We start from the raw sequence: 22623 nt of genomic DNA on the forward strand, positions 1-22623 counted from the left end.
TTACAGTCATTTTTTTATTTATTTTTTTTGGCTTACGATTAAGCCATTTATAATTTTGCTATAGGGTCTAGGGGTTGAGTCATAGTATTAAGCATAAAAAAAATTCAAAATAAATTTTTCTAGATGCTCAAAAGGTGTGCAGCGTAAGGTGTGGATAATAAACACACACCAATTTTATGTTGCAGACTTACGTTGAGCATATATATATATATATATATATATATATATATATATATATATATATATATATATATATATATATATACTTTGTAAGCACTCTATATAATTTTTTAAAATTTTTTATTTTTATAACTTTAATATTATTACTCAATCCCTAAACCTTAAAAACTAAAATCTAAACCTTAAATTTTAAACTCTACAAAAAATATATCAGTTTCTTCTATATATATACCCGGCCCGGCCCGGCCCGTCTCAGTTCGCCGCTGGATCTCACCGATCTGCCTCGTCAGCCGAAGTGGAGCCCACATGGGCCCATGTGGCGAAGCGGACACGACGAGGAAGTCGAGGCGAAGAGCGAGGGTTCGCGTCGATTAATGGCGACGGCTTCCCCAAATGTAGCTATCCCCGGCGCGAGCGGAGACGCATCACCAGGAGGCGACGAGTAAAGAGGGCGACTCATGGAGACCGACAGGGTTCCTCTTCCTCCTTCCTCTTCTTGGATCCAGTCGTCGTCGTTGATCGCGATTATCTAGCGGAATTCCGGCTGAAGGACCACCAGGGCGAAAGGTAAAATTACGCCTTTCCTTCTTCTTCTTCTTTTCCTCCTCCTCCTACTCTTTCTAGCATTAAATAAGTTGATTTTTTTCCCCTTATGCGTAATGTCGCATGCCCCCTTTTTTTATTAAAGAAATGTTTCTTCCCGTGGTAATTTTATTTTATTTTTATTGCGATCGTCAATGGATGGCGTGTGTTTGGCAGAGGCCAAAGGTATCGATTTTATTTGATTTTATTATTCTGGAAGAACGATTCCGATTTGATATGAACTGTAGTTACGCGATTTAGGGCTGCGTTGAGTCTGTGTACCTTGAAAAATCCCTGCATTGTTGATCTTGAGAAATTGGACCTGCTTAGAATTTTTATGTTTGGAAATGAACAAACTCCATAATTGGTGTCCGTTATCTCTGAAACTACTACTAATGTACTCGTCTTAATTCGAATCCCTTTATACTGAAGAATCATCCACTTTGTTCTTAAGAAAATTTTGAAATAGTCTTCAGCTGAACTGCTAATTATACTTCTGTTCTCTCTGCTTTGATTTTCTTTTCTTTTTTTGTCCTTAAGACATTTACTATGCTCACTTTGTTTATTCTATAGATCTATGAAAATGGCAAGGCTTGTGATGTAGTGTTTGACAAAGTTTTGATATAATCTCTTTGGGAACATGCAACTTGAAAGTTCTATAATCCACTTGTTGAATCTGTTCAACACATATCTGTTTCAACAGAGGAGATGACAGGCTAAATAAAAGTTTGTTTTTCTCTTGCAGAAAGGGATTGTTGATGTTTTTTACAGGACTTTTCAAAACTTAGGACTAGCATGGCTGAACAGAATCAAGAGACTGTCCCTGTTCCCGTGAACTTACCTTTGAAGCGCAAACGCGGGCGTCCCCAAAAGTATGATTTAGATAAGTCTAAGTGGCCGGCAACTTGCTTGTCGAACTAATTCAACTAAAGTATTTGTGCTCTCAGGGTTCAAGCTGCTACGAATTCAAGTCTTGGCATTCAGGTTACTCCAAATCAAGTTGATCTTGCTGCCTTTTCTGGCATGAGTCCTCAAACTCTTCCGTTTCACACCCTTCCGAAGATCGATTTTGATCCAACTGTCCATTCGAGAAGTGTATGCTTCGCGCACCACTCTGAAGTTAACCCAACTCAACCTAATTCTGCTGCCGCTTCAAGCCAAAAGACTAATGGTCTACTCGGGCAGAGTGTGTGTGGCACGCTTGATGGAACCTTTGAGGCTGGTTATCTGCTAACCGTCAAAGTAGCTAGCACCGATCATGTCTTGAAGGGTATAGTGTTTGATCCTCTCCGCTGTGCCCCTATTTCAGAAGAGAATGATATCGCGCCATTGATTCCCATGGCAAGGCCGATTGGAAACTTACATTTAGCAGTTGAAAAACCTAGTCAGGCACTCATTTCAGTGCCAGTCCGTCCTGCCTCTTCATCATTCGATGCCGTGTTGCCCGTCCAGAGGAACATACCCCCTTCAGACTCAAAATCTGCAAACCAATTGCTGACGCCCCCTAACCTTCCACTATCTGTGGCTAATAACTCTTCTGTGCTCAATACAAATGAAGCAATACCGAAAGTTACGGAGTCTGCACCTCAAAATGCAGCTGTTGATGAATCCCAAGCAGAGACTTTCCTTGCTAACAAAGAAAATCCTCAGATGACCTCTGCAGTCCGTTCAGATGATCGAAGCAAAAACGTTATCGAGCCTCACGGAGCAGAATCATCTGCCAACATAAACACGGTGGAAATCTCAGGACCAAATCAAAGACAGCATCCCTTTGAAGATCTATTACATGGTAAATTGGTAGTAGAGCTTACAATTCTGTATGCTAAAATCCTAAGGCAGGTAGTGATGAGCTATGTTTTGCAGGCAGTGTGCCACAACATTGTGAGCAAGCATCTGACAGGGGGCAAAGCTGTAGAGCTCTAAAGTTGCAGGACGAGTTACGGAACCCTTGAAATGGAGGGACTTGTTAGGTTTAGAACTAGTAGGAAGAATTAGAAGTAGGTACAGTAGTTGGAAGAAACGTGAAACAGACCGCAGTTTTTTGTTATCCAAATGAACTGTAAATTTTACTGGCTGCGTGGGTGAATTTCTCTGTTCACAAGCCTGTCCTTGACAAAGCAGCTGCCTATTTTGTGTTTAGGTTTTACGATGAATAAATAAAATAATCAGACCACCAAGAATCTTTGGCAATGTTGTTCTTGTATGTTCTTGTTAGAGGGGCGTATATTTCTCCTCTACTCTGTTTTGATTACAAAGTACTTACTTTACTCTGCATCATTATTTTCCATGGCTGAGGGAAACAGACTAACCTGACAAAATTGGTAGCACTCCAAGATCCAGCTAAGAGATCTATCGGAAACTATAAACTTTGGCACCGGGGGGTCATCACGCAAGTTATTGGAAAATATAGCCGTCGACACCAGGGAAAGGGATAATGCTGCAAGAAGGGAAGATGTGTTGGTGCTTCTACTGTTTGGTTCTCACCAGCTATGATAGGGGGGGTGCATAGCCGTCGACACCAGGGAAAGGGATAATGCTGCAAGAAGGGAAGATGTGTTGGTGCTTCTACTGTTTGGTTCTCACCAGCTATGATAGGGGGGTGCCATAGGCAGCTGCATATGCTGTGCCGTTGTACCTAAAATGATGAAGCATTTGCTAATAAAATTAGAGAAAAGTAGGCAAATGAAAATAAGAACGATATGATTTCAATAGTCATCGAATTTCCATGATGATTTTAGGGCATTAAACTACAGCTCAATGCTCCCGCACCTATAAGATTATCAAAAAGTTGAATAAACGGCATACTTAGGAAAGCTAACACTCAAAAAATTGAGTAGCTTGTAGATTACCAAAAAAATTCCAACCCTAAAGGTATCTGTGTGAAATACAAAAATCTTCAAATTCAAGTTGGATCAGCTTTTTTAATGGTTCAGGCAACTCATGTCGTTTGGGGTCCCCCTCATAACCCAGGTTAATTTGAATGCATATACATGGAATTATTTTGAGAAGTTTATGAGGCAAGAGTACCTTGAAACTTCATTATATTCGCTTGATGAAGGAGAAGCTGAGGCTGCCCTTGTGGCATGAATTGTGTTCCTTGAATTGGCTCCATGAAGGAACAGGAAAATATCAGCTCAAAAGTAAAAAAAGTAACACACAAAGATATAACACATCATAAATCACTGGTAAAGGAAAAGCTAGAATCTAAGGTGAATCAAAACGAGAAATTTCTGACAACAGTTGAGAAACATACTCCATGTGTGTAGAAGTAAAATACTCAAGCTATTTGAAATGTTGAACCATAAGAAGTCGATCAAGAGACCTTCATTTTCATGGTCTTTCCTGGCCTTTGTTGACACTTGAATCAACTATACAATATACATCAACTCAATTCCAGTTACTGATTTATTTAAAGTTCGCTTTTAGCATAAATAAACAATTCTGGAATAATTTTCTCATATAGGAATTTTTTTTTCAAGCGACAACAAATGCAGTCAAACCATTTCAACCAAACAACATAATCACCATTTTTTTAGTTATGAACTTGTAACTTCTCGAATACTTTATGGCTGACTCTGGACCTGAACCATAATTTTACTTTTAAATTTCTTGTGCGTTATTCTAAGCAGCATTTGATGTTTTACATTATGGCAAATAGCACTTCTAACTATCATAGTGAAATTTTCTTTAATGGCTTCCTTCTTAACTATTATAGTGAAGACGTATCATTTCTTACTTCACATCCATTAATTTCAACTCTAAATATACTGGATATTCTATTGATTGAACTGAAGATGCGCTTTATAAAACCCTAATTATCCTTCCTTTCTTATTTGTATAGAGAAGTTATCCTCTTTCCTCAACCATCATGATATCAAAATGGGCATTCCGAATAGAATCATCAAGGGAAGCCTTAATTTGAATCTCATTGAAGAAGCATCTCATTACCACCACATATTTCTCATGAATCAACAAGCTTCAGAGATTATGGCAACTCTGTTGGAGTTGATATTTTATAGAAATGCTTCTCAAGTTCATATTTTCACATTATCTTAATGCAAATGTACAAAAGATATTCCATTCAGGCACTAGCTCATCTTGATAGTGGGAGAGACTAACTGGATAGAAAATATCAGCAACCATGTAGTGAACACCATGAAGAATGGTGGGCAATCATGCATGCAGAAGAATAATTACCTGGGGAAAAGGATGCCTATACACAGGCAAATTTAGCGGCCCGGCAGGTATCTACGATCAAGATTGTAAATATTATCAAATTTAATTAACATGGAAAGTAAATGCCTTAACCATCTCAAACAACTGGCTGTTAGACCCAATTATTTGGGGCTTCCTAACGGAAAATAAGGAGTTCATTAATATAAAAGGGGAAAGTAGCCAGACTTACCATTTGGGAATGTGGATTCAAGTATACATGTCCTGATTGAAGAGGGTGATATTGACTGTTGACACGAACTGGAAGTTGGCGAATCCTACTGTTCCCCATAATCTGCTTGAAAATATAAATAAAAAAATAAACAAATATAATTCCCGGAGTTTTGAGTGTTACCATTGTTATAGAATTGTCATGTAGCACCAATAAGGTATGGACCAGGAAAAACTATAATGAATAGAAATTGTAACCTACAAATGATGGAGCCACAGAGGAAAAGAACTAATAGTTTAAAGTTTAGTTATTAAAAAATAAGAGTTCGATTAAAATGACCTGGAATTGATAAAGAAAGCATCATGCATATTCAATGAAAAGAAAGCATTTAAGGAACGTACAGGGCGAGAGTAATTAGTTCCGTTTCCAGGTTGTGCAACAATTAGGTTATTGTACGGAACCACTTTACTTGGTACTGAGAAACGGCTTGCTAGAGAGTTCATCTCATTTCCTAATTGTGCACCTACAGCAGGCACCATAGAAAGGCTATTCGACATTTGACTCGGGCTTATTAGTCTGGGCACGGGTGCTAGTGCTTGTCTAAAATTTGCTGTTGACGGTGTGAAATCCTTTGCACCTGGATTGAGCTTTGATTCCTGTAAAATTGTAAAGAAGTACACAAAATGCAAGAACAAAATATTGAAAAATAAATGAATAAAACTAATGCAAACAATTCAAATGACGGGCTAGTGTATGTAGATATACTATTGATCTATTAGATTTGACAAATAAATTAAGTCCACAACAAGTATGGAAAAAACTTCCACTGACAGAAAGTTTGATGGGAAGAGTTCACTTCCCTCTATCAGTAGAATTATGTGCTTCTATATGTTATGGCTATCAATTTATGTGTAGTAATCAAGTAATCAAATAATTAGACCATAAACATATTAAAGAAACAAACAAAAAAAAAGAGAGGAATCTAGCAGTAGCTTCTCATTCCAGTTGTCATCCAAGTAACAGAGTAGGTGGTCATGCAGTGGATTCCCATGCAGCCTCTTTGGTGCAAAGACATGATAACACAACTGATTTGGAAGGATAAAATAACACCATGTATGGTTCATGGAGTGGAATAGATTTTCCTAGGAAAGGAAATAGAGTAGGATTGAATTAGGAATACCTAATTATGAGTTCCACATTTGGTTCATGGAATGTAATAGATTGTTCTCACTCCTTAGTCAAATTTATAGGAATATTTTAAGTGCGAGAAAAGGAATACACAAAATCAGAATATCTCTAAATAGACATTTTGCCCATCCAATCTAGTCCTCTAGGGTTCTACAGCTGGGAAAGTCCCTCTGACTTGCTCAATCAGTTCATCTAGCATGGCTTGTTCAGCACATCCATCTCACCCAATTACCCCATACAGTCCGCTCTATCAAGCTCACTTGAACCATCTAACCCACCTATCTTGTCTATGCCACTCGACAATTCGTAAGGAATAGAATAATTATTCCCATGAACCAAACAACCATAAAATAATATCCAACAGTAAGTTCCCTTGTGCACATTTACTGCTTTGAGATCTTTACAAATCTAAATAAATGAAAGCAGCCCTCTACTTTATAGCTTGAAGAAAAGTTGTAACGTTCCAACCATGCCCTCTACAGATAGAAGCAAAGCTGTTACATTCCAACCGTGCCCTCTACTTTACAGATAGAAGCAAAGCTATTACATTCCAACCATGCCCTCTACTTTGCAGCTAGAAGAAAACATTCCGCATCCCAACTATTAAAGTGGCTTAAGGAATCGAAGAATTGGTAGTACATTTTTTTTCAGACAAAAGTGGGAGATAGGAAATCCTGCAACTCACCTTAGTAATAATACTTCCAGCTTTAATTTTCTTAGGGATTGGTGGTACTAATCCATTAGCACATGAATTGGTGGTTGTAGTATCTGATGCCAAAGTGGAAGAAGTAGAACAAACTGAAGTTCTAGTATCTGATGAGATCGATGCTTGGGAAGCTTCGCTTTCTTGAGTAGCTAACCGGACAGGTAGAGAAGAAAGGTCGCTATTTCTTCCATTGCTGTTTGCTGAATAAGAATTTGCAACAACAAATTTCAAGAAGAAAACATAGTATTTTTATTTGAAGTAATTTCTCAAGAAGAAAACAAATGACTCACAGATAGGACTTGAAGGAGCTCCATGGGCCACCTGCATGAACGATTATCATAAGCTCAACTGACCAGAAAAGTATATTATCCAATGATATGAAGATTGAAATGTATGTCATATTCAATTTAAGTTATAGTTCTAGAAACCTCGAAAATTGGATTGTCCTCTTTGTCTCCATCAGCTTGGCACCCTGTGTCCTGCCTGCAGCAAACTAATGAGATCAAGGTAGTAAATGCCCTAGTTATTAGGAACCAGTGTAAAAACCAAACAATGTTAATTTAGAGAAAAAATGTTTGGTTTTGGGATAGGTGCCCATTTATTTGTTAAGGATTCCATAGCTACTAAAAAACATTTTATTTGTTTAATTAACCTCACAAATATCTGGCATTCTATCTTTTAAGAAATCATAGTATACTGTTACTTTCTCACCATAGCATATGCTCTATCAATTGAAATTCAACACCATTCTAAAAGCAGAATTCCACTTAGGGTATTGGAGTTTTTGTTCATCTGAAATCAGAGTGTCAGTGCCTTGAGAAAATGAACTCTCCTACTCCGATGGTAACTGTCGACCACACTTTCTAAGACTGTCAATTCAGATAAACAATAACAATTTGACAACAAACCAAGTGAACATGGAATTTGATGATGACTTAAAAGACAAATAGGGTCCAAAAAAGGACCTGAAAGTCCCGTTATCACGTTCCTTCCAACACAGCTGCCAAAAGAGTTTGAGAGATGACCAACAATAGGACTTAAGACTAGATAGATATCTTGGTTATTTTGTTGATAGATTGTTTGATCTGTAAATAGGGTAAAGGTGGCAGTGCTGCACAAAGATTTAAAAAAAAAAATAGGGCAAATGTATGTCAGTCCATAAGGATTCCAACTATAAGGATCTCTGAAGTATTAGAGTTGTAAATATGATAAGTTGGCAAAAATGCGCATAAAATTCGTGAGGAAAAAAAGAGGATATCAGTATGTCAATTCATAAGACTTCCACCTATAGCAGTCTCTAAGATCATTGATTGCAAATAATTTCAGCGAGTAGGTTCCGTTCCACAATATTGACACCAATAAAAGAGATTTTATGATCATGCACAGTCAATTTAGCAGGTAAAGCAATATTAGAAGGGCATAATATCCTAACAGAAAGAAGATATATGATTTCCCATAATTCACCATGATTCCATACCGGTTGTTAAATATGGATGAATATAATTAAATAAGAATTCAATCAATTGGCAAGGAACAATGCCTATTATAACAACAAACATTAACCAAGAGAATTAAGTTTTCATACACCCCACAAACCTTGAAGCGTCAGAGTTGTGAAATGTCGATCCCTTTTCTTCACTTTCTATTTCCCTACTACATGAATGGGACTCAACATGATTCACTGACTCTGCACTTTTGCCAGAGACACGGTCAACAACGCCTTCAGCTGGAAGTATAAAACCCTGGTAAAAAGGTGAACAGATTACGGAACTACATAAGAGAAGGTTCCCACTGGGAGTAAGGAAAAAGATTTACCTTTACGACTACTTGAACAAGATCAGACGAAAGCACGATGAGAGTATCCACACAATCTCCTAATGCTAAGTTAGTGAGACATTTCCCTTTCCCTACTTTCGTCGCTTTCTTCAACACAACACCTAAGCGGATAAGAAAAACAGGATTAGGTTCAAAAGTTCGTAAATCCACAACAAGCACATATCTCACGTTACCCCATTATTAAGCCAACGAAAATTTGAAAATATTAAAATCAGATTCAAGGACTAAAAAAAGTAAGCCGTATGTGTTAAAAACAAAGGAGAATTTTTTTTAGCCAGAAATCATCGATCAACTGACAAAGATTCGACCTTCCGTAAACATCCACCAAAAAGATCGTCTATCGGGGGCAGGGAAGTAGCGATTGACCAGACGGTCCAGACCAACACTATTTGAATTGAGATAGAGTTCATAGGATGATCAAGGTGGAGAAAAGCAGGAAGCGGGAGGTCCTACCGTGGTCCTTTTCGAAGCAGGCAGTGTGCAAGATGCCGCAGGTAGAGGGATCCGTCCTTGACCTGGACTTCGACGGGGAGGCCGACGATGCACATCGTGGCGTACAGCAAGGCGTCGCCAAGAGAGGAGGCTGTGGGAATCTCCTCGTTTACGCTTTCTTTCCTCGAAGGCATTGGCATAGCCGGAATCTTCTCGCTCTCCTCTCCTCGCTATCTCGCGGCCGCTCTTCTTCGTTTCTTCGAAAGGAAGGAATTGTCAGTAGCCAACGAACAGGCCTCCCGCTTAGCAGTTCGCATCAGATTCCGTGCGATTTGATGTTTGATATGAACCGTCGGATTTATAGGATCTTCTAGAACAAAACTTGGGTCCACAAAACGACAAAATTAAGCATATTTGCTTCCTTCCAATATATACACGATAATTTAGCATTTTCAATTAATAAGAATTTAAAGAGATTATTTATCTTTTAATTAATAATAACACCCTTAATTGAATTTTATATTTATTATTTTAATTTTTAATTTTACAATTATAGAATTGTAAAATTAAAAATATGGTATAATAAGTAGTTAATTTTTCATTTCTGGAAAGAAATGGGAATGTGAATATTATAAATATTAAGGGGTGTTTTTTTTTAATATGAACAATATTTATTTCCATTCCTCCCATTTTACTTAGTAATAACTCATTCTCATATTTAAGATTGAATCTGGACCCAGCATCAATTTCTCATACCAAAAACCAACTTTCAAGGGGGCAGATCATTCATTCTCATATTTAGGGATTGAATCCGTGAGATTCAGCATCAATCTCTCAAACCAAACACCAACTTTCATGGGGACAGATCTCCTGGTCTCAAAAAAAAAAAGTGTATTAGGGATGGACCACTTACACTTGCGGTCGGGTCGTGGCTGCAATTGATTGTGATTCCTCCATGTAACCAAACACCAACTTTCAAAGGGGCATATCACTCATTCTCATATTTAGGGATTGAATCCGTGGGACCCAGCACCAATCTCTCAAACCAAACACTAACTTCCAAAGGGGTAGATCTCCTGGTCTAAAAAAAAAGTGTACCAGGGATGGACCACTGACAATTGCGGCTGAATCGTGGCTGCAATTGGTTGCGATCCCTCCCTAGGTTTACTGTCCCCCAGATTATAATTTGGGTCGTAACGGATGGTTAGAGGCCGCTGGTAGTGGGTAAATGGCTAGGCAGTCTAGTGTCGAGCGAGGGACAACCTCCAAGTGGCCTCCGACCACCCATCCAAACCCAAACTATAATCGAGGAGGACGATGAACCTAGAGAGGGGTCGTAACTAATTACGATCGGATCGCAATCACGATCCGACCGCAATTACGATCCGACCGCAATTACATGTGGTCTATCCCCTAATCTACTTTTTTATGGACTAGGAGATCTGGACTCAATTTCAATCACTTTTCCATTTCTCACTCTCATTCCATCCAACCGAGCACCCCCTTAAATTTGCCATGACATATATAAAAACAATATCATTCTAAGGTATCCTCCCAATTTGTCCTCTTTAAACCCCTAAATAGTACAAACTGGAAGAGTTTTTGAACCCTAATTATAAGCTTTACAAGTTATAGACACCATTCAATCATGGAGTTCAAAAGGATGTTAGAAATACCACTCCAACATTCATAAATTCTCCAAATTGTTACAAGAAAATTCCAATCCAACATCTTTACTGCACCAATGAATGGAATAAAGACAAAAGAAACCTACACAGCAGTTGCTGGAACTTCAATTTCTAACTGGCATCTGATGTCAATGGCTTCTGACAGTCTGGTAAGTGTTTGACATACAATGCTTGAATTAATTCGACGTATTCATTCATATTTTCACTCCTCCAATCACTTGTCGCCATTGGAGGAAGATACTTTACGGTGATAGGTGTCGGTCGAACCCTCAAACTACCCTTCCTCCAAGCTGAATGTGTGCCGATGAGAATCATCGGAACTATTGGCAGTCGTGTCTGCAGTGCTATGCGGATGAAACCCTGAAGTAAACTGACTAATATAAGGATTGATACGGGCATAAGTATCTCTATATGTCCAAGGAAACTGAGGGATATTTATGTTTATACCTTCTTAAATGGAAGAAGCCTTCCGAATCTTGATCGAGTACCTTCTGGAAAGATGATAAGGGAAAGGTTGTTGTCCATGACTGCACGAGCTGCCTAAGTTCAAGAAATAGAGGTTCACTATGCAACTCCACACAAGTTGGTTATTGAAGAAACTTGTTAATTAGTGAGTTCAACCTCTTTCAGTGATTCAATTGCGGCAGTAGGGTTGGAGCGATCAATACGGAGATGGTTTGCCAACACATACAGCTGGCCAAGGAGTGGATACCAAATAATCTGCAACAATGAAGTGTTTTGTCAGCAATCGACGAGGTATAATGGAAGCACAAAAGTTTTAAGATTAGTATAGAAGGATAAGAAGTTTGGTAGGTAAATTAGTTTTTCAGCTGACCTCTTTTTTTGCTATGCCCACAGTGCCAATTGGGGTCAACCACAAAACAAGAAAGATATCTATTGGTGAAGCATGGTTACAAATGAATATAGCCCTTGTATCAGAGAACTCAGAACCTTCGATTTTTATGGGGTCTCCTAGAATCCACAACTGCAAGAATCAAAAGAATGCAATGGAAGATATTCGACAATAAAGGAAAAATGTAGCTTCAAGATTTTTATGCCATGTGCATAGAAGGATGAGGAGGCGTTTGGTTTAAAGGAATAGGAGTGGGAAATGAGAATGAGAATCATTGATTGTCATTGTTAATGTTTGAATTATAAGAATAGGAATACAAATAAAGAAATGAATCCTTGAAATTGAATAATAACTCATTCCCATGTACCTCCCCTTCAATGAGTCATTACCCTATTTTCATCAATCAAAATATTCCCTTATTCTAAAAATACCCTTGACATAAAACTAAAATTTTCTCCCTTAATATCAAATATCAAAATATATTTATTTATTTTTTCTTTCATATCACTTCTCTCTCCTTGTCCTCTCTCATCATATTTTTTCTCTCATCATTTTATCACACACTTTCTCTCTCCTTAATCTCTCCTATCACACTCTCTTTCTTCTTTTTTTCTCATTACACTTTCTCTCTCATCATACTTTCTCTCTCCTCAATCTCTTCCATCGCAGTCTCTTCTTTCTTTTTTCTTATCATACTTTCTCTCTCCTCAATCTCTCCCATCACTCTCTCTTTTCTCTTTTTTTCTCATCACACTTTCGCTCTCATCACACTTTCTCTCTCCTCAATCTCTTTTGTCACACTCCCTCCTTTTTTCCTCAACCCACTTTCTCTCTCATCATATTTTCTCTCTCCTCAATCTCTCCCATCGCACTCACTGTTCTCTTTTTTTTTTCTCATCATACTTTCTCTCTCACCATACTTTCTCTCTCCTCAATCTCTCTCATCACACTCTCTCTCTTTATTTTTTCTCATTATATTTTCTCTCTCTTCATCCTCTCCCATCATACTTTCTCTTACATCATATTTTCTCTCTCATCTTCTCTCATCATGCTCTCTCCTATCACACTCTCTTTTCTCATTTTCTCTCATCACACTTTCTTTCTCTTCATTCTTTCTCATCACACTTTCTCTCTCATCATCCTTTCTCATCACACTTTCTCTCTCATCATTCTTTCTCATCACACTTTCTCTCTCATCATTCTTTTTTATCATATTTTTCTTTCACATTCATCTTTCTCTCACATCTAATTTTTTCTCTTATTTTCCTTTAAGGATAAAAAAGGAAATTTTGATTTATTCCGATAGAAAATATGCAACTAACCAAACATTGCTTTTAAGAGTGATATCCATGCTCATACCCATTCTCATTCCACAATACAATGATTCTCATTCCGATTCCTATTCCTAGGAAAGAACCAAACACCCCTCATATTTCCTGAGAACTTGTCATGGGTGCTTTGGATTACATCACGTAGTTATTATTGCTGAACTATTGCCTATTTTCATCTTTGGCTGATAAAATAATGGTTGATCAAGGTTTTTATAGTTCAATTTGATGAATGAAGTACCTTCTGGGGTGAAACATTGATGCATCATTAACTGATTGATCAAGGCTTTACTTTTGTTATGTATTCACAAATGGTGCAATAGGTTTTCTGCAAAACTTGCATAGTTGAGGGTCTAGTTGGTTTGGTATCACAACCAACAAATCATTAACACATACACATTAATTGAACCATAATTTCAGAAACCAGCTCAAATGACAAAAGTAAGTGTTCTCAGAAATCACAACAAATTCTGACTATCAACAAGGTGCAAAGAAATTCCCTTATCTCCATTTTATATCCTTGCCAACCAGAAGAGAGTCAACTGTGTATCTTCTTTCACCGTTAAAAAACTATAAAATAAAATAAACATAATCTTTGTTCACGACAAACATTTTTCACCTCTAAACAACGCACTTATCTAGCTCAAAAGAGAGGGTTTTTTTTATCAGGTATCCAGCTTACACCAACTGGAGAGTCTAACCTCACATTTCTGCCACCAAGTAAATTCTGGAAGCGAGGTGGCTCCTGACATGGGCGCTGCATGGATTTCGAACCCTAGTTGCTTGGCAAAAGCACCCTACAATTTACCACGACACCATACCCTGGGGGCTCAAAAGAGGTTCTTGTTGATCATTAACAAGAAGACATGCACAGAGATCAATTGTACCTTACTAGCTAGATTTTCTTATGATCTAGCTGCAATCGTGAATTGTACGTGTCAGTGAAGTATCTCATTAGTCCAATGTGCAAACTGACTTGAGGTCCAGTGTAGGCTTCAAAGAATGTGTATTGGATGAGGTTTACAAACAAATCTTAAGTTCTAAAAACATAAGTGTGGATCACGGTTCTACTTGAACTTGAGTTCAAAAGAGGATCCCATCTGTGCCTATCTTGTTTGTTACAGCAACCATGATATCATTTTTTATAATACTATCAATCCACCAGAAATTCACAGGACATATCAACATCTTATAACTAAAGAAACTATAGTAGCTCAATACTAGGTTGAACCAATATGTCCTAGATAAAATATAAAGAACATAGATATTTAGGTTGGAACATACGCATTGAGCAGGCCAGTGCGGTGTGCATGAGCTTCCTCGTCGTCAACACAAAATGAGTGAATAATGGAACAAGGTATTGTTTGGTTCATGGGATTTCAATTCCATAAGATGGGAATTGATGTGGTATGATTTTCATGAGATTTCAAATCCTAAAAGCTATTTCACTACTTGCAGATAAAATTCTCCAAATTCATGGGATTGCTTAGAAATCATATTATAGTGCTCCCCATCATAAATTGAACAATAAAATCATTAGTTTATTAATTGTATACCAAGGGAACCCTTTTGTTTTCTCAATATAAATCTAACATGGCTTTGAGATCTTGGTTTTCTAAATTGGGCCTAAATAATCAGTCTATGATTGAATGATATTGTTGATGATTCGAATCTACTTTGGAGAATCAAAGAGATTGATAAGGAAAAATTGGCATTGTTGATAGAAAAACTCAAAATATTACGATTAGATTTCAAAAGATTTCCCCAATCTATCAGAAGAAAGTAGGATATCGCAATCGGAGATGCTGAAGATAGCATCACTTTGTACCTCTCCCTCTTGTACAAAGAGGATATCGCAATCATCTGGTAATTCAAGTTGCTCAAAGATAGCAACTCTTTTAACATTTCTTCTTTCGTTTGGACAGTCTTTGGCGAAATGACCTTCTTGTCTGCATAAGTAACACTTGCATTTTTTATTTCGGAGCAAATGTTTTCGTTTTTCTATCCTTGCATGGGTATCATGTGGTTTACCTTTGTAGGTTTTTGACTATCTTACGTCGACTTTCTTTGCTCCAGGTTTCTGATAATATCCTGGAATAAGAATCTGACTGCAAAAAGATAAATCTTTCAAAGATCTTTTAAAGGCTGCATCCTTACACTCTTGTTCCAGAAATTTGTGAGCAAAGATAATTCTTGGGAAAACACCAACGGTTAGGCCTGGATGCTTTGCTTCAAAAGCCACCTTAATTCTATTCCCCAGATCACCGGGTATCTTTAACCAGAATTTCTCTGATAGCTCTGGTCCTGCATAAAGTCTTCCTGTCTTTGCTGCTAATCTTATATAATCATTGATGTACTGAATAATATTTTTAACATTATCACAAGATAATTTTTCCAGGTCCCTATATGCAGAATTTTGGATTTCGGTAGAACCCTGAGTTGGGTCTTCTACCGAAAATACTCGTCTCATTTGAGACAGAATATTTTGGGTTCCTTCTCGCCCTTCACTTATAGCAATAAGGGCATCATATTCAGTGGAATAAGTCATTCTCCATTGTACCCAAGTAATTTTTTCAATTTCTCCTCAAAGGTTTTCAATAAACTCAATTTTTTCTTTTGAATCTGAGAATGCCTGGGATGCCACAAAATTCTTTGTGATTGATTCCCAACGAGAAAAAGCATCATCAAAAAGATTTAGCTGTTCTGATATAACAAATAGGGCTCCACTCTGCTGTTGTGCAGAAGGTAGAGTCCATAATTCATTATTCATACCTCCTTTGAATTTGGCCTTAGGGGATTGCTGCTCATATATGGGCTGAAAATTTGGAGGCCCAATTGAGGCGCTTGTCGGGGGATAACCAGGTGGTCCTATTGTAGTATCTGTAGGTGGTCTATATGTAGAGATGACTGTACTAGTGGAATAAATTTGTTCTGTTGGTGCCACTTCCTCCGTTAGTCGCTGTAAACAAGGATACTCCATTTCAGAGTTAGCTGCAATTAGTTCACTTTCACAGTATCCCAACTCAGTATTTGAGTCAGGATAATCGTCCCACATTGGTTTATTGGTAGAAGAAAGGGATGCCAAATATTGAATATAGTCTAGGTAGGAGTCATCATTTTCCTCATAGTCAAGAGTAGGTTCCATGGACCGCGGTACAGAGGCCCCTGGGCTTGTAGTCATTGCATGGTCTTGCTCTAGGCTATTTTGGAAAGATGCGTCCTCAACTAGGACTGCTATCTTTTCTTGTGGCATAAGAAGGGAGAAAATATCCTGAGTTGTGAAATATTGTGGTTGCTGTGAGGATGAAGCTTGGTTGTTCTAACTTAAGGTGATTGTAGTATCAGTGGAACCAAAACCCTTTTCCCCACGTTCAGTATAACTAAGGTGTGGTACCTCATATACTTCAGGAAAAACTATTTTTTCCAAGATTAACTGCGCAATCTTTTGCTGTGGTGATATAAAAACCGGGATGTTAGTTCTATTAAATAGAAGAACTTGAACCTCACCTCGGTAGTCGGAGTCAATTACGCTAGCTCCTACTTCAACACCATATTTCCATGATAGCCCTGATCGTGAAGCTAAACGACCATAATAACCATAGGGAATTTCAATTCGAAGTCCAGTATGAATCAAATCTTGCCCATATGGTTCAATTACTGCAGCATGACTTGTTGCTATATCAAGGTCTGCCGATCCTTCAGTCTGCCTTTTGGGCAGTACTGCATGTTGAGAAATTTTATTCACAAGAATATGGGGTTCAGTTTGTGAGGAGTACCTTTCATCTTGATCAATAATTTGTTTTCCTTTTACTATATGATCGTCCAAATCCCCATATGCTTCATAATATTCTTCAGCCGTACCGTCAAAATAAGTAAAGGCTCCTGGCTGGGTTTCTATTAGAACTGCCAAAGTTTCATATACTTCTTCATCTTTATTATTATAATTTGGTTCTTCTGATGGCTGTGCAGCTGCATAGTTACTGAAGCTTAAGGATATACGTCTGTCCATCATTGTTTGACTATTCACTTCAGTTGGTTGCAATGATATTGAAATTTGGGTAGGTTTAATTACCCAATTGAGCCCTTACAGACTCCTTGTTGAGAAACTTCGTCCTGGTAGGGCTTTTAATCCATGAGAGGTTAAATAATCCACCACACTTGTATCTCATAGGCAAAGCCAACATTAGGAGTGTTAGAGAGTCTACCTACCAGTCCTCTGGTAATTAATAGATTGGCTTCACTATTCTGCCAGGCTTCGTATCCTCTTGTGAGGACAGAGATTTGGATATTTCGGTAGAAGTCACCAATAATCATCATAATTTCTGGAATAACATAGATCATCTGACTTCCGTGTGTAAGGTCAACTTCCATAGTCGTGAGAATAGCTTGATCTCCTTGCCATATATTGTCTCTGAAAACAATAAGAGTCATCGTACCTTCTCTCTGTCGATGAAGTATTTGTTCACGTACCTGGAGGACTCCCAAGTGAATGTACTGCATTCCGCTTCGTCTTAGTTGATTGAAGCTTTCTTCTTGGATAAAGCTTCTGTCTACTTGATGATTATCAGTTACAAGCATAGCTTCTTCGGATCTATGCATATATACTCGGTGGTGCGCATCATCTCTTCGGGAGTAATAAAGTACCTCAGCTGGTACTATTGAAGCTCGCTCTTGCATGGATAATTGTAGTTGAGCTTCTGGTTCAATTTGTTGTTTCAAGGTATGCCTTGTAGAAGAACCACCGGTAAGCGTTTGCCCTATACACCTTACTGCTTGTTGGGCGTTATAGAGTCTTCGTTGGCTTCTTCTATAGCTCCTTATTTGGTCTTCAAATAAAGGGGTAGTGGCTACTTGCTGCTGCTCCGTTTTGGTGGCGGCCATACTCCTTTTAATTTCTCCTGTTCTTCTTTTAAGATTTTATACGGATCTTTGAACACTCGAAGCTTTCCAGCCTTTTCTTTAGGTTTAGATGAACCAAGAGATAGGTTTTGAAGCTTGGAAATAAAGTCTTGTGGTAAGGGAGGAGAATTTTGCTTTTGAAGAGAGGACTGAATTTCCTTTAGGGGCTCAGATATTTGAACAAGCAATTGGATTTGAGTATTATTTTGTTTGATAATGGTGGCAATTGCAGGAGTAATACCTTGGTAATCACTGGGTTTAGCAAAACCAACAGAAGGGGTTTCTATGGTATCAGAGCCTTATATATTCTTGTTGTTTGGGCTTGTTGGTATTATGCAACCTTGAGAAACAAAAGGATAGATCTTAATTTGGTAGCAGAAAGCGGAAGGCCGAAAGTAAGACCAACGGCACATCTATATGAGATTCTCAGGGAAGGAACTACCCTTGCCCGAGCTTCAGGAATCCCTGTAAGTCCTGAAACCTTTTATGAATACTTTTGTTATTACAAGAAACACTTCCTCCCAAGTTTTCTCTCACAGGCATGCTGTCTCTGATACATGTTCATGATCTTCAATGATTTTTTTGTTAAATCTGTGCAGGAATCTGCTAAGACAGTTCCTGAAAAGATAAAAAAAGCTGCAGTTGCCACTAAGAATGGTTCTTTTGCTGCTGTAACCAAAAAAGGGAAAGAAAGCAGCAGCTTTGAAAGTGATTCTGACGAGGATGAAGTGGGTTTCTACTGTGGCATAGTTCTTAAGTCGTTTGAATTCAACCATTAATGCATTTACGCTAGTAGTCCTACACTTTCATTTAGAATAGACATGGTGGGTTCAGGAATTCTCGTCAATTGTCATCTAAGTGCAATTCAAATTTTTAAAGATTGCTCTTGAGTTAATTTTGACAACTATAATGTAGTGGGATTGTTGTCCTTTTTATTACTTAGGATTCTGTCTCATCTTTGAAAACCAAACGTGTTGCTGAGACTGTCAAAAAAGAGAGCAGCAGTAGTGGGGAAGATTGGGATGATAGTTCTGAAGAAAGTTCAGATGATGAACCTTCAAAACAGCAACAAGCTAAGAAGGTAACTTAGACTTCCTATCTTTTCAGCCAAGTATGTTGTCAACAAGCTAAGAAAATCATGTATGCTGTTGAAAGTTATTGTAAGTGTTATCTTTTGTTTAACTGCTAGATTCTGTGTACAACTTTGCTGAGTTGAGTATGCACATTGTATTCCTTTCCTTTTTTGTTTTGGTTTTGTTTGATGCTTGAAGTCTGTGTATTCCATTTACATTCTTGTGGATCTTGATAACTTTTGTCCTTTAGGATTCCGTCCCATCTTCAAAAACTAAACCTGTTGCTAAGATTGTCAAAAAAAGAGAGTAGCAGTAGTGAGGAAGATGAGGATGATAGCTCTGAAGAAAGTTCAGATGATGAACCTTCAAAACAGCAACAAGCTAATAAGGTAACTCTATCTTTTGAGTCATGTATGTGGTTAAAAAGCTAAGAAAATAATTCTAGCTTTCCTATTCTGTTAATTATATATTTTCAGTTATCTAAATTTTCACAACTTATCAAGTTGTGTCTCACATGGTTAATACTTTATTCTTATGTTGCTAGGCGATTCAAGCATCTAAAAAGAGCAATAGCTCTGACTCATCTGAGGAATCTTCTAATGAGGAAAGTGAAGATGAGGAGCCACTTAAGACTCCGAAGAAGGTATTTTTGAGTAGTAGATACATGCATGAGCATATATGCACTGCGCCCTTTGCTTAAATGTCAATTATGTGACTTTGTGTTTACTTATAGGGTATTAGAACTACCTATTAAATGGTTCACATAGGGAAATCTTAGAGCATTTGTGGGAAAGATGGCCTGATGATCAATAGTGTGGAACTGTTTTGCGCATCCCAATGGTGAATGGTGCTTAGATATGTTAGCAATGTATTCGTATTTGGATTGCATGCATGATCTAGTATTATTGAACTTAGTTTGTGTTTTTGAGTAATCATTTTTTAAAGCAAAATTTTCTTTGCATCAAGGAAAATTAAACTAGGGAACCTCTCTTATAAAATTTTCTTCCTTGCCCTGTTCTTTCATGGATCCCGTCCATCATAGGAAGCACAGCCTAGAGGGCTCATCGTTTTTTTTAACGCTTCATTTGAAAAAAAAAAAAAAAAATGTACACTATAAATGTTTACTATTATGGAGCAAATTCACAATCCGTCCTAGAGTTGGATTTTTCTCTTTCAGTTCTGGTTCAATTCAGCCCATCTAGTTTGAATTGTTTGTGATCCATTTGATCTTTGCAAGTGGTGAGTTAAAATAATTAACTATTCAAGTAACCAGTGAATTTTTTGGTAAGTTCATATTGCTTTCCTTTTTTTTTTAAATCAAGGAATTTCTGATATGTCCAAAGTTGTTGGTCCTGAAGATTTAACTAAAGGAGAATCATGAAAGCAGGTGTTTTAACCTCTTTCATTCAACTCTTCTAATTTTATGAGCACTCATCTTGATTCGGATGAATTTCAAGTTCTACCATGATCCTAAAACACCTTGGATTCCAACTTTTGGGTCTGAAAATCTCTGATTGACTGGTATCATCAATATAAACGCTTAAATTTTGGTCATCCATATTGCTGTGATTAATAGCAAGGTTATGTTTGACACAACAGAAATCAAACATAATATCTGGTTAGTTGTATTTATGAGATGGTGTTGTTGCTAATGCAGGATAACGATGTTGAGATGAAGGATGCTAGTGTGGTTAGTGCTGAAAAACAAAGTGCTACGAAGTCTGAAAAGAAAACGGTATCATCCACTGTTTTGTTTTATATATGATTGTGGACAATTTTAGTTCGTTTTCTGTTCACATAGTCGGGGCAAACTGATTTTTATCTTCTTTATTATCTTATAATTGTTACAACACAGAATCAAGCACCTGGATCTCGAACAGTATTCATTGGAAACTTGTCCTATGATGTTGGACAGGATGGTGTGTATGTATAACTTAATATGAAATTTACTATGATGCTTCTACATTATATTATATATAAAACTTTGTGATGTAATTTTTGGATTTTCTTTCTTTCAGGGCTGAATTCTTCAAAACAGAAGGGGAAGTTGTTGATGTGCGTCTGACTACAGCAGAAGATGGAAGCTTCAAGGGATTTGGTCATGTTGAATTTGCTACTGAGGAAGATGCTAAGAAGGTTTATCATCTTTTAATTGCTTAATCCAATTCAGTCATCAGCTTCTTTTTGGACCTTTTGTCTCTATTAGAATTTAACCATTGCAACGGTTCCTTCAAATGTTTTATAGGGTTCATTTGTCTCTTTTTTCCTTCTGTAGGCACTTGAATTGAATGGCAATGAATTATCTGGTCGTGGTGTTAAGACTTCTGGGACAGCTAGTACAGGTTCGTGAACAAGTATAATCACTTTTGATAATCTCATGCTACTTTGTCCATTTTTGATAAATTCACCATTTTGCAGGGAAGAAGACCACTTTTGGTGACGATTAGAATCTTCGCTGACGGTCAATTTTGCCTACTTGTGGTGACTTGTATTTCAAAATGTATTTTGATTTTTATACCAGCGACATCTTCCAAGGAATATGATAATCATAATTTTAATTTAAAAGGTTAATAGAAGCACATTTTGGTAGACAGCAACCCAACAACCTTTGCATTCTAGTTGTAAACTGAAGTAAGACCTGCAATCTCCTGCCAAAGAATGATGTTACTGATAGGGAGGCGATGAGACTTGGAGGCTCCTCCTCGTCTTCCTCTTCTGCAGAAACTGCTGCAGTGATCGCTTCATCGAAGGCCTTTGGTTCAGCAACAGCGACGGCACCACTGTCACCATTGCCATAGATGATGCTGTTGTGTTTGATCCGCAAGGGACTTGCAAACGTTCCAATGTATCACTGCTCTTGTTATCGTTGTTTTTGATTTCCACCTCCATCTCCTTTGCCATGCTTATAATAGCTCTTGCCTGCCAACGAATTGATCATAGAACATTTAGATCGCCAAAATATTTGAAAAAAAAAAATAAACATAAAGAAAAGCTGTACTTGGATTTCTGTAACATCACATATGCTAATCCTTCCATCGTAAAATATAGTGATGTTGCCGTCGTCCTCTTGCTTCAACTCTGGAGCTTTCCCTCTTCTCGAACTCCGGCGCTGGCCGATGGGGCTGAGGCACAACTCTGTGTCACAAACCTCCCCGTTCTCTTCTTCTTCCATTCAATTCGATTCGTAGTAGAAGATGAAGAAGAAATAGATGAAGCAGATTGATGCAATGCATGGTGGTTTGTGATGTTACTGCTGCTTTTTATAATCGAGGAATCGAAGATTTGGCACGGACAACACGAGTTCTTCCTTTAAATTAACACGTGATTTGATTATCGAGATTCAAGTTTGGGATTTTTTTTTTCCTTTTCTAAAGAATAAGATCGTAAATTAGATGGAGGTCGTTTTCTTCACCGTTCGTAGGGTCCTCTCTGTTTTTCTTTTTCTTTCTCCGTTTCATTTTGATTTTGATTCGA

General features: G+C 37.7%; 5 protein-coding genes across 6 annotated transcripts; 2 read left to right on the plus strand and 3 right to left on the minus strand.

Annotated features, from left to right (window-relative positions):
* Positions 1-502: 502 nt before the first annotated feature.
* Positions 503-2952, plus strand: LOC121988633. The gene is made up of 4 exons (XM_042542162.1): positions 503-747; positions 1508-1634; positions 1710-2551; positions 2626-2952. Exons 2-4 carry the CDS (start codon positions 1558-1560, stop codon positions 2712-2714), a joined length of 1008 nt encoding a protein of 335 aa, XP_042398096.1. The 5' UTR covers positions 503-747; positions 1508-1557; the 3' UTR covers positions 2715-2952.
* Positions 2953-3516: 564 nt separating this feature from the next.
* LOC121991320 lies at positions 3517-9508 on the minus strand. Its single transcript, XM_042545333.1, has 11 exons — positions 9330-9508; positions 9185-9261; positions 8856-8977; positions 8637-8782; positions 7469-7523; positions 7331-7361; positions 7020-7240; positions 5548-5802; positions 5168-5269; positions 4960-5010; positions 3517-3531 (listed from the first exon to the last, which is right to left on the minus strand). Exons 1-11 carry the CDS (start codon positions 9506-9508, stop codon positions 3517-3519), a joined length of 1254 nt encoding a protein of 417 aa, XP_042401267.1.
* A 1599-nt stretch (positions 9509-11107) lies between these two features.
* LOC121991321 (1-acyl-sn-glycerol-3-phosphate acyltransferase-like) lies at positions 11108-15725 on the minus strand. Its single transcript, XM_042545334.1, has 7 exons — positions 15387-15725; positions 15209-15285; positions 15006-15126; positions 11832-11981; positions 11618-11716; positions 11444-11536; positions 11108-11356 (listed from the first exon to the last, which is right to left on the minus strand). Exons 1-7 carry the CDS (start codon positions 15723-15725, stop codon positions 11108-11110), a joined length of 1128 nt encoding a protein of 375 aa, XP_042401268.1.
* A 3092-nt stretch (positions 15726-18817) lies between these two features.
* Positions 18818-22067, plus strand: LOC121990497 (nucleolin 2-like). Of its 2 annotated transcripts, XM_042544617.1 has the most exons (9): positions 18818-18900; positions 19020-19157; positions 19400-19538; positions 19694-19792; positions 20807-20884; positions 21005-21072; positions 21168-21285; positions 21425-21491; positions 21568-22067. In XM_042544617.1, the coding sequence occupies exons 2-9, from the start codon at positions 19099-19101 to the stop codon at positions 21594-21596; spliced, it is 657 nt and encodes a 218-aa protein (XP_042400551.1). In that variant the 5' UTR covers positions 18818-18900; positions 19020-19098; the 3' UTR covers positions 21597-22067. The 2 variants fall into 2 exon arrangements, with proteins under 2 accessions (XP_042400551.1, XP_042400550.1); XM_042544616.1 differs by lacking the exon at positions 18818-18900 and having other exon boundaries at positions 18903-19157.
* Positions 21814-22362, minus strand: LOC121991322 (protein TIFY 5A-like). Its single transcript, XM_042545335.1, has 2 exons — positions 22148-22362; positions 21814-22068 (listed from the first exon to the last, which is right to left on the minus strand). Exons 1-2 carry the CDS (start codon positions 22319-22321, stop codon positions 21814-21816), a joined length of 429 nt encoding a protein of 142 aa, XP_042401269.1. The 5' UTR covers positions 22322-22362.
* Positions 22363-22623: the final 261 nt, after the last annotated feature.

The sequence above is a fragment of the Zingiber officinale genome, chromosome 6B (genome assembly GCF_018446385.1).
Source record: "Zingiber officinale cultivar Zhangliang chromosome 6B, Zo_v1.1, whole genome shotgun sequence".
NCBI lineage: Eukaryota > Viridiplantae > Streptophyta > Magnoliopsida > Zingiberales > Zingiberaceae > Zingiber > Zingiber officinale.

Excerpts from the sequence above, each read along its gene's own strand:
- LOC121988633 (XM_042542162.1), top strand. The coding sequence starts at position 1,558 with ATGGCTGAACAGAATCAAGAGACTGTCCCTGTTCCCGTGAACTTACCT. Across the intron at positions 1,635-1,709 it reads AAACGCGGGCGTCCCCAAAA|GGTTCAAGCTGCTACGAATT; the intron begins GTATGATTTAGA and ends TTGTGCTCTCAG. Across the intron at positions 2,552-2,625 it reads CTTTGAAGATCTATTACATG|GCAGTGTGCCACAACATTGT; the intron begins GTAAATTGGTAG and ends TATGTTTTGCAG.
- LOC121991320 (XM_042545333.1), bottom strand. The coding sequence starts at position 9,508 with ATGCCAATGCCTTCGAGGAAAGAAAGCGTAAACGAGGAGATTCCCACA. Across the intron at positions 8,978-9,184 it reads TTGGTGGATGTTTACGGAAG|GTGTTGTGTTGAAGAAAGCG; the intron begins GTCGAATCTTTG and ends TTATCCGCTTAG. Across the intron at positions 5,803-7,019 it reads CTGGAAGTATTATTACTAAG|GAATCAAAGCTCAATCCAGG; the intron begins GTGAGTTGCAGG and ends ACAATTTTACAG.
- LOC121991321 (XM_042545334.1), bottom strand. The coding sequence starts at position 15,725 with ATGACTTATTCCACTGAATATGATGCCCTTATTGCTATAAGTGAAGGG. Across the intron at positions 15,127-15,208 it reads ATAGTCAAAAACCTACAAAG|ACAAGAAGGTCATTTCGCCA; the intron begins GTAAACCACATG and ends TTACTTATGCAG. Across the intron at positions 11,537-11,617 it reads CAATTGAATCACTGAAAGAG|GCAGCTCGTGCAGTCATGGA; the intron begins GTTGAACTCACT and ends TCTTGAACTTAG.
- LOC121990497 (XM_042544617.1), top strand. The coding sequence starts at position 19,099 with ATGATAGTTCTGAAGAAAGTTCAGATGATGAACCTTCAAAACAGCAAC. Across the intron at positions 19,539-19,693 it reads AACAGCAACAAGCTAATAAG|GCGATTCAAGCATCTAAAAA; the intron begins GTAACTCTATCT and ends TTATGTTGCTAG. Across the intron at positions 20,885-21,004 it reads CGAAGTCTGAAAAGAAAACG|AATCAAGCACCTGGATCTCG; the intron begins GTATCATCCACT and ends GTTACAACACAG.
- LOC121991322 (XM_042545335.1), bottom strand. The coding sequence starts at position 22,321 with ATGGAAGAAGAAGAGAACGGGGAGGTTTGTGACACAGAGTTGTGCCTC. Across the intron at positions 22,069-22,147 it reads GTGATGTTACAGAAATCCAA|GCAAGAGCTATTATAAGCAT; the intron begins GTACAGCTTTTC and ends ATTCGTTGGCAG.